This window comes from Piliocolobus tephrosceles, chromosome 9 (assembly GCF_002776525.5).
Source record: "Piliocolobus tephrosceles isolate RC106 chromosome 9, ASM277652v3, whole genome shotgun sequence".
In the NCBI taxonomy this organism is placed as follows: domain Eukaryota; kingdom Metazoa; phylum Chordata; class Mammalia; order Primates; family Cercopithecidae; genus Piliocolobus; species Piliocolobus tephrosceles.
This window is the reverse complement of record NC_045442.1, coordinates 65,698,057-65,708,714: the sequence shown is the minus strand read 5'-3', so window position 1 is coordinate 65,708,714 and position 10,658 is coordinate 65,698,057. Positions and strand designations below refer to the sequence as shown.

Genomic DNA, 10,658 nt, shown 5'->3' with positions numbered 1-10,658 from the left:
CGCCATTCTCCTGCCTCAGCCTCCCGAGTAGCTGGGACTACAGGCGCCCGCCAACACGCCCGGCTAATTTTTTGTATTTTAGTAGAGACGGGGTTTCACCGTGTTAGCCAGGATGGTCTCGATCTCCTGACCTTGTGATCCGCCCGTCTCGGCCTCCCAAAGTGCTGGGATTACAGGCTTGAGCCACCGCGCCCGGCCCCAAAAGTCTTGAACAACAAGACAAAGTCCCTGCCTTCATGGAACTTACGCTACAGAAAGGGAGATAATGAACATAACAAATAGGTAAGCTGCATGGTATATAAGGAGGTGATAAGAGTGACTTCACTGGACCAGCTCTGGTGACCCGGGGGTGATGAGTCTCTTAGCAGACAGGCAACTGGCAGAGGCCTCTCTGGTGCCAGAGCCCAGAACCCTTCTCCAGGCCCAGGGGGGACTCACCTCGCCCTGCCAGGGGATGCATCCACCGTCTTTCCAAAAGTAAAGCCTGTCTGGGTTTACCTGCCTGACCACAGAATCGATATTCTGCAAGAGGCTCTGCTGAAGTTCACAGGCCCCAAGACCAGGGTCCAGCAGCCTCTTCCATCCTGCACAGGGCCACAGGACAGGAAGTCAGAAAGGGGACTCCTGGGCAGCCAGAAGATCACAGCAACGTTCGTGTGTGCATCCTCTCACCCTGAGCAGACTGAGCAGCTAATGGGACAGGGAGGGGGGCCTTCACGACAGGCCTCTAAGGAGTAGCCAACAACAAGGGAGGAGAGGTTCGTGAAAATTGGTCCCAAGAGCTCAGCAGGCACAGCAGTCTGGAGCCATTTAATGTAGAAGCACGCTGCCCTCTGCACCAACAGCTCCCAGGGATATATCCTGGTGTAACCAGATTTTACAGCCCTATGTGAACTTCTATGGCTCAAATCCTCTATTGGAAGCTCATTTCAGACATTTAAAGCTGAGTGTTAGAGAAAAAGTTACTTTTCCTGAAGAACTGGTATGTTCTGCTGAACAGTAACAATGTAACAGACCATGTCTCCCTTTTCCTTTTGGCTGCCAGGAAACTCGAAGCTAGTGGCCTCCAACCTTTCTGGCACCAGAGACTGGTTTCAAGGAAAACAATTTTTCCACAGGATGGGGTGCGGAGGGGTGGGGGAAGATGGTTTCAGGATGATCATCAGACATTAGTTTGATTCTCATAAGGAGCACGCAACCTAGATCCCTTGCATGCACAGTTTACAATAGGGTTTGTGCTCCTGTGAGATGCTAGTGCCACTGCCGATGTGACAGGAGGTGGAGCTCAGGCGGTGATGCTCCCCCACCCTCTGCTCACCTCCTGTTGTGAGACCTGGTTCCTAACAAGTCACTGACCGGTACTGGTTCATGGCCTGGAGGTGCGGGAGCCCTGCTCCAAGCCACCAGAAATGAGGCTCAGCTCCTTTTCAGTGAGTCCATGAGGCCCCGAGGCTGAGATAGCAGGATTTTATATTTTTCTCTACCATCTAGGCCTCCTATCTGAGAATACAATTTCCACAGTCCTGATTTTTAATGTTATTTTAGTTTTTTACACTACATATTTCCTGTATACTTGTTCATATCCTAGGTTGAATGGTATAGTGTAAAATAAATAGATTTGGACACAAATCAACTAGTTATATGGAGGAAGGGAATGCCCTATTTCACATTTAGAGAAAATCATCCAGGTGTAGTGGCACAGGGAGAATCAATGGTCAGATAACCCCGGCCAGGGGAAGGCTCCTCCCTACCTCGGTGCTCTCATTCAGATGCTGTCTTCAGATTCTACCCTCTCTGCAGACGGTGTCCGTGTTTACATCCCCAACCTAGTCGTCCCCAGAACTCCAGACTCCTATATCCAACCGCATCGTTGACATCCCTGCTGGGATGCTGAACAGGCTCTCAAGCCCCCCATGTCCACACTGAGCTCCTGGTTGCCCAACCTGCCTCCTTGCAGTCCTCCCCTCTCAGGCAGCGGCAGCCCCATCTTTCCTGTGGCTCAGACCAAAACCTGGGTATCCTCCTTGATTTCTCTCTTTCACTCATCGCCCACATCTGCTATGCCAGCAAATCCTGTAGGCTTACTCGCAAAATACAGCCAGAATGTCACCGCTTCCAACACCACCACCACCACCACCACCCAGCTCCAAGCATCTGTCTTCTTCTGCCTGGCGCAAGGCTACTGTGGGGAGCCCTTAGCTGTCAGCCCCCTGCAGTAACTACTTCATGTGATTGTTAATTTTACATGTCAATGTGACCAGGCCATGGGATACCCAGATATTTGGCCAGACATTATCCTGGGTGTCTCTGCAGGGATGTTTCTGCATGAGGATAATGTTTAAATCAGCAGACTAAGTAAAGCAGATGGCCCTGCCCAAGGGGGAGAGGTCTCATCTGATCCGTGAAGGCCTGAACAGAACAAAAGACTGCCCTCTCCTCTGACCATAGGAGATTTCTCCCTGCTTGGCTACCTTCGGGCGTGAACTGAAACGCTGGCTCTTCCTAGGTTTGGAGGCTGATCGGCCTTTGAATGGGAGCTCCACTCTCAGCTCTCCTGGGTCTCTGGCCTGCCGACTCACCCTGCAGATCTTGGGACTTACCCGCCTCCATGATTACACAAGCCAATTCCTTATTATCAATCAATCCCTCTCTTTGCTCTTGGTGTATTAGTCTGTTCTTGGCTGAACAGAGCCAGCAAGTCCTTTCTTGGGTGGACCACTGGACTCATGCAATGCCTGGTCAATGTGGGTGGGAGTGTGAAGGCCTGGCCCCCTCATCCCAGTAGGGGACAACTCTGAAGGGCTGTCCTTGTAGATGTGGCTGAGGCCTCCAGCCGAACTGAGCTGAGGCTGCGTCACTGCTCAGCTCCCTTCATTGCCCAGTCCCGCTTCTGGCTCCCACTGCCACAGGTGCTAATCCAAGAGCACCTTCCCGGACAAGAGGACCTGTGACCCCTGGATCACTGCATATCAGCCCTTAACTCTATCCCTTCATCTAGCATGTCCCTCACAACAGCCAGGCTGATTCTTGTGAAACCAAGTCAGAGTGCCACTCTTCCATGCAGCCCTGTATGGCCCCTGTCACTCCTCCCTGACTCCACTCCTACCATCCTCCCCTGTAACTCCCTGTGCTCCAGCCACTCCGTGCATTTCTCAAACACCCTGGGGTGATTCCCATCTGGGGCCTTTGCACAGCTGTTCTTGCTGCCAGGAATGCCCCTCCCCCCGACACCTTCCTCGCTTTCTTCAGAGCTTCACCCAGATCTCACCTTTCTCAGTATCCAAAACTGCAATCCTCCATGCCCTACTTTCTTTTTCTCCTTAGCATTTATGACCCTCTAACTATCTTTTACTTATTTTGTTTGTCACTTTTCTCCAGTAGGATGTCACCTCCACGCAGGCAGAGACTTCGTTTGCTACACCCCCAGAACCTGGAAATGTGTCTGGCATAGAGTAGGTCCTCGGCCAAAATTTGTTGAATGAATGAATGAATACAAGTTCGGCTTCCACATCTCAGCTTAGGTATTCAGATGCTGCTGCCCTGGGTGATAAGGCTCAGGATCGCCCCATGCAGGCCTCTCTGGAAACTCTGCTCCTCCTCAGCAACTCCCTTCCCAGAGAACTACCCTAAAATGGCAGCTAACATTTCCAAACAAAGCTTCCCTCCTGGCCCAGCCTTTTTTAGAGCTCGTGCACTTGGCACTGGCTCTCTGACTCATGGGCGAGGCCCCCACCCGCAGCTGCTCAGTTGACAGAATCTGGCAGTGGGCACAGAATGGTGGCGATGTCAGAAGAGAAACTTTCCATGATTATCTGGCCCATGAGTAATTGCAAAGCTCTCCACCTCGTTCCAATCCTGAAACAGTTTCTGGACACATTTGTCAAACACAAGGACTGATGAAGGCTTTCACTTAAGCGCTGACTACACAGGACATCATCCCAAATGACCAAGGTGACAGAGCCAAGAGGATCGTGCTGGGGAAAGGAAGAGGCTGGCATTTACATCATCAGACCCCCTTCCAAGCACTCTGCTGCTGATGATCACCAGGACCTCAAGGCCAAAGACCAATAGAGATGTCCAAGGTGCAGGTCCTACCAGGCTCCACTAATGCTGCAGAGCCAGCTCTCCCCAGCTAAGCTCCCCTGGCCTGGGCACCTCTCCCTGCTGCCCTCACCTGGCCTGCACAGTTCTCCAGAGTGTAGCTCAGGCAACAGCTGCCTGCACTTCATCCCAGCCCTGCCAACCTTGGGCAAGACACCCAGCCTTTGGGTGCCTCAATTTCCTCCTCTGTAAAGTGGGTAAAATAACAGTACTTACCTCACAGGGCTGTGAATACTAAATGAGTAAATACCACCAAAGTGCCCAGAGCAGGCCTGCGCAAGGTAGGTGCCCAATAGATGTTAACCAACACCACTAAGAAAGATATGTCCTCCCCACCCCCAACCCCCAGAAGCTCCACTTTCAGGAGCCCTTGAGAATCGGGAAAGCCTCCGCTCTGCCACCAACTCCTACTTCCCCACCATCCACCCACACCACCCATCTTCAACTTGGGGAGAGAAACAAGAGAAGAGTTGTACCATCTGGGGTCCCCGACAGCCCCCCACCCCCCACAGGAACAGTGTCTACCGTGTTCCTGATGCAGCAGGTGTAGGGCACCCCACAGGCCAGGGGTCCAGGGGCACTGCAGTCGTGGTACTGGTTCTTGCTCCAATCTCGGTAGTCCTCCCCGCCACAGCACTTGAACTAAGGAGGGAAGCAAGCAGGAAAGAGGAGCTGCTGTCATCACTCAGGCCCCACTCCCACGACAGGAAAGGGCCCTGCCAGAAAACAGACGCAGTTCATTATGTGGGTCACCCTGGTGCAGGGAGAGGCTGTACATTTTCAAGTCGGAGCTGTCAAAGTGTGGCATGGCTGCCTACAGGGTAGTGAACCCCCGGTCATTGGAGAGGTATGGGAGCCAAGGCTGGGCTGCCTCTTGATGGAATATCAGGATAGTGACTAGACACTGGGAGGAAAGGTGCTTCCTTGACAACTGGCCTCTACCTTCTTCATCTTCGTGTCCCCAAGTGCAGGTGCTGGGCTGGAAAAGATGGCCCTTAAAGTCCCAGAGACCAAGCATGACTCTGTGAAAGTCCCTGCACCTCAACCGACCTTTGCACCCGCCCTAGGAGCCACCCTGTCCAGCTCAGCTGGCCCTGCCCTTAGCAAGGAGAGCACCCGAACCTCACAACCTGCCTGGGGCTCTCCCCTTAGCCAAACCCTCCCTGCCTCCCCTCCCTGCTCCTGTAGGAAGTAGTTGGTAATCCTCCTGATGGCTAGTATGTGCCTGGCATTGTCCTGGGCACTGGAGAGATGGGGTGAGCAAAAGCAAAGCAGCCCCTGCTTAGGTGGAACACATTCCAGTGGAGAGACAGAGTGAGCACTGGATGGAAAGGTGCTGTGCACCCCGGAAATGGAGAAACAGGGGAAGATTGGGGAGGGGCGGCTCTAGGTTGGAAGGTCACAAAAGGACTCTCTATAGAGAGGATATTTCCTCTGAAACACGGAAACAGGAAGAAGCCAGCCGACTCATGCAAAGGCCCCACACAGAAACAAGCTTGTATTTCAGCAGCAGGTGTGGAGGCCAGCAAGCCTGGAACAGAGAGAGTGCAGAGCATGAGGCTGAGAGGGCAGCACAGGCTGGACCATGCAAAGCTTTGCCAGCCAGCTGAAGCAGGGAGCTGGGACTGGAGGGCTCAACCAGGGCTGTGGTACATGTCCTGGTAGCCAGACACCCTTCAGAGTCCCCACAGTGCCCCTTAAGCCATCAGGTTTCGGGACCTGGAAGTGTCTTTCTGCAATGCAGTTCAAAGGGCATTTGCTTTGCAATGGAACAGACCCAACGTCAAATCCTCAGACCATCACTCCCTGCTGTGCAACCTCAGGCAAGTTGGTCAGCCTCTCTGAGCCTCAGATAGTTGTCTGCAAAGCAAGAATAAGGATGGCAGCTCTGCACAGCTGAGCTGTGATTACATATAGTGCCATGCATGAAGCACTCAGCACTGGGCCTGGCACCAAGCAAGTGCTCATTCAGCATTAATGACCTCCTACCTCCACCCCAGGAGAAATGAAATCCCCAAGCCAGCTAAAGGCTGGTTCCAATAAAAACATCTCACTCCACCTGGAGCAGAAGTCAGCTCTCCCGGCCCAAGCTGGCAGGCACATCCCTGGCAGAAAAAGGCCTTCCAGAGGCTGCACCTGTTGTGACTGAAGAGAAGGTCTGGGCCAAGGGTGCGGCCACAGCAAGTGGCCCTGCGTGTGGGGAGAGGCTGGTCCCCACTGAGGGCTGGCACAGGGGCCCAGGCCAGCTGAGGCCCCCAAGATTATGTCCCAGGAAGTGCTGCCCCAGCTGAGTAGTCCTGCGGCCCTCACTCTGCTTGTCCTCACCCAGGAGAACACACCAATGATCCCCACAGCTGGTGCTGTGGTCTCACCCTGTGCCTGGCACTGTTCTAAGCACGTCTCCTAAACTAAGTCAAGGTAATCCTCATGATGACGCCCCAAGAGCTTCCTGTCATTATTCCCCTTACGCAGGTGAGGAAGCTGAGGCTCAGGACCAAGTGAAGTTGATGTACAAAAGCCACCCAGGACAGCGGCTGGCCCTACCACTGCTATTATTAGTAGTAGTATTGCACCAACAGATTTGGGTGGACCTGGAGGGAAGAAATCGTGTCCCAAAAGGAAAAGGATCATCATCACATTCAAGAAGTGTCATGGAAGTAAGAGAGGAGTCTGGTTCAGTGTCCCATATTTGGGGGAAACTGCAATCAGTGAAGAGCTTTCTCCCGATCAGGGCTGTCTTTCACTTGACAAGGAGTGAGTTGTCACTGAAGAGACTTGGCAGAGGGGGCTTTGGACTGGGGGAGGTTTCTCCCCTCGAGGTTGCTCACCCTCAAGGAAGGAGGATCCTTGCCCATTGGAGGGTGGCACCCTAGGACCCCGCAAGGTTGCTTGTAGCGACGCCTGACTTTGTATTTGGGGGTGGGGGGTAGGAAGCCAGTGTAACTGGAGAGGGACAGAAGGGTGACAAGGTTTTGGGCCAGGAATGTGGGCAGAGGACTGGCTGAGAAGGTTGGGTCCTGGCTTCCCCATCCTTGGTGGACCATCCATGCTCACCCTTGCCTCCCAACCTGGCCAGTCATCCGCTTTGGGAATGGGTAAGTCACCTGGCCCCTCACCCCATCTTCTTGAGCAGGGGCCTGAATGGGGAACTAAGGGCATGGGAAGTGCATCTCTACCCCAAAGCACCTGGCTCACCTTTTTCTGAACAAAGTCCATGATGTTTTTGAAGTCCAGATCGTCATAGTAGTTCTCAATTCCTCTTCGAATGTTGTCGTTAAGGAAGGCAATGGTCTATTCAAAAGGAGAAATTACAAAGAAAAAGAACCACACACTCCTGGAGTCCAACTCAAGGTTTCCTGGAAGCCTGGATGGGTAGAGAATGCCATGTGCTGGTGCCTCCAGTGTTCACCTGATGCCTGAGTCCCTGTGCTATGTCCCAGCAGGAGTAATTCACTCCACTCCCTTTACAGACCAGACAGCCCAGGCCCTGAGAGGCTGGGGCTGTGCTTGGGGACACACAGCTCTGATGCCGCCATGCCTGAGCTGAGACCTGGCTGTCCTGGTCCCAGGCCCAGTGTTCTTTCTACCGCCCGGGGATGGGCCCACGCTGGAATCTTCCCTTTGCCCTCCAGAGCCCCTCTCCACAGTCCTCCACTATCCAGCCTCTTGTTTTACAGATGAGGAGACCGAGACTTGGGGAGGGAGGGAGGTCACAGAGCAGGCTGGGTGGGGTATTGCCAGGACTGGAATTCAGATCTCCTGACCTCCCTCACGGACCGCTCTCTTCATCACTGCAGCGTTCAGTCCCCCTTGGCTGGGGCTGGGACAATCCCTGCCAGGAGGAACATGGCAGGCCGCCCTCTCCCAGTCACGCTGCACTTTCTGGATCAACAGCCTGGCTGTTGTGCTGAGATCCAGGAGCACAAAGGGCCCCACAGTGGGAAGGGGCGGGGGCAGGAGCGTGGGCAGTCCAGCTCACTGCAACAATTGTAGCTTTCAGAGCACGGAGGTCGAGTATCAGCAGAGACTGGGGACAAAGGGGGCATTCTCAGCTCCGCTGCCGGACTGAAGAGCCAGACAATTCCCGGGGGTGGCACCACAGCATACGCTGGGACAACAGGATCCTGGTTCCAGGCCCCATCACGGCTTACTTCTCCTCTCTGGGCCTCAGCTTCTCAACTGTGAGCCAAACCCACAGGCCTAGCTTTAAGGTAACTTCCAGCTCTGAGGATCAAAAACCAAGTTCCAGAGGGGCTGTCAAGCCTCATAATCAAGGACACGGTCCCCACAGCCACCCAGGCCTCCGCTACTTCTTTTAACTTCTGAGCCTCTGTTTGCTCACCTGAAAGATCAGGAGGAAAACACTCTCTGCCTCATAGGAATGTTGTGAGATTTAAATAAACAAAAGCTGTGAAGGTGTTTAGCAGGACACCAGGCACATCGTAGGTCCTGGTGTTATTATTCAAGATTTTTGTCTGTTTTTCAGGGAGACAAATACTCTATGGTACTACTTCACACCCACATGTCATTGGTGGAAAACAAATCCCATGGGAAACCGAGGCTCCAACTCTTGTTCAAAAAACTGACTGCAATGGAGGCAGCCTCTGAGGCACGAGTCCTGGCCAGTCCCACTCTCACAAACACCCTGCAGCCCATAGAGCGATGTGGCTAGTCCAAGGTCGTCCAGCTCGCCACTGGCAGAGAGACGCTGGGACCAGGGTGTCAAACTCCCAGTCTGACACACTTTAAGGTGCTAAGAAACCAAGTTTCAGGTTTGGGGCCATCTCCCAAAATTATCTCCAGGATCAGGAAAAGAGGAACAAAGACTGCAGCACCCACCTCCTCCCTGAGCCTCACTCTGCTCAAAGTCAAGGTAAAGAAGGAGATCGAGGCCTGGCGGGGTGGCTCACACCTGTAATCCCAGCACTTTGGAAGGCCGAGGTAGGCAGATCACCTGAGGTCAGGAGTTCGAGACCAGCCTGACCAATATGATGAAACCCCGTCTCCACTAAAAATACAAAAATTAGCGGGGCATGGTGGCATGCGCCTGTAGTCCCAGCTACTCGGGAGGCTGAGGCAGGAGAATTGCTTGAACCTGGGAGGCAGAGGTTGCAGTGAGCCGCGATGGCACCACTGCACTCCAGCCTGGGTAACACAGCGAGACTCCATCTCAAAAAAAAAAAAAACAAAGGAGATGGGCTCGGGGAAACTGGCCTTCGTAGCCAGAAGGAAAGTCCTCTGCTGATGATAAACAGCAGCTCTGGAGCGGGCCTGGGACTGCAGAAGACTGGAGTCAGCCCCAAGAGAAAAGAGGAGATGCAGGCTCCTGTGAACGGCTGTCAACTCACCAACCCATGGCCCTTCGCGGGGCTGGCACTGACCCCCAGGGCAGAAGTTGGGTGGAAGCATTGCCTTCCAGCCCAGCAGCCTGGGCAGAACAAGGATTCTCCTGGCCCCGGGCCCACCCTCCCAGAGGCCCCCAGGTCGCGAAGCTTTTTCATCCTTGGGTGCCTGCTCCTCTGGGTGATGAAGGGAGAAGCCAGCTGGCTAGGGTGTGGTTGTGGGTGCCTAAAAAACAGGACACCAGGGTGAGGCCAGTCTGCCACCCAGGGTGGGGCAGGGGAATGAGCTCACAGCACTGAACGACACGCTTGGCTGAGCTACGTACTCATGGGGTGCCGCCAGGGTCAGGGCCTTGCCTAAGGCCACACGTGGGGAGGTTCCTCCCAGGCAGCTTGCCCTTACTCTCGAGGCACCACAGACACAGTCCCGGCCCACCATGTCCTCTGCACCTACCTGTGCCCACTGGCCCACTTACAGCACCCCCACTGGCCACTGTGCTGTTTGGACTCTCCCAGGGCTGCCAACAGGGTGTGATGAAGGTGGGAAGCCCAGGGCAAGAAGGAAGGGAAGTGGCAGAGTAGAGGCTGCTCTGTGGCTGTGGGGAAAGGCTCTGCGTCTCTGGTGAGCAGCCACAGCCTGCCTCCCCAAACCATCCCCAAACCATCCCAGCTCCTGGGCACTTTCCAAGGTTCAGACTTCAAGAGGGGCCTCGAAAAATTAGGCCTTCCATCTGGTAAGCTGAGTCCAGTTTTTGGGGGAAGGGGGTCCCTGCAGGAGCAACAGATGTCCCTGGGCTTCATGGACAGCAACTGCCCCCAACACCCATCAGGGAGCAATTTGAGGCGTGCTGGCTCTTGCAAGTGTGCACTACTTGTATATGTGTGCACGTGTGTATGTGTACCAGGGAGACGAGGAGGACACTGAGATGGTTCCTGTGCTGTGAGGAGTGATGGCGGGGTGGGGGGGTGTGTGAGAAGATCCCATGAGGCAAGCTGGCTGTGCAGTTTGTTAACTGTAAAGTGCTTATGCCGACGTTGACAGTACTGGTAATGTTCTGAGAGACCAGGGGAGCCACTCAGAGGACAGGGAAGAGAGAATTCTAGCTTCCTCTGCCATTCTCAGATGCCCAACATGCCCAGTGCCACCGCCCCCACCCCATCCCCCTCCAAACCAGGCCATGCCAGCAGAAGCAGTTCAGTGAGGACTAGAAAACC

At 54.2% G+C, this 10,658-nt stretch overlaps 1 protein-coding gene across 1 annotated transcript in view; it reads right to left on the bottom strand.

Moving 5' to 3' along the window:
* The window catches only part of TSPAN15 (tetraspanin 15), a 56,068-nt gene that overhangs the window by 5,009 nt on the left and 40,401 nt on the right, over positions 1 to 10,658 (bottom strand). The window contains exons 4-5 of the mRNA XM_023205045.2: positions 7,297 to 7,392; positions 4,627 to 4,743 (exon numbers count right to left, since the gene is read on the bottom strand). Of these exons, the coding sequence (XP_023060813.1) occupies positions 4,627 to 4,743; positions 7,297 to 7,392 (213 nt within the window). The remainder of the gene's footprint in view (positions 1 to 4,626; positions 4,744 to 7,296; positions 7,393 to 10,658) is intronic.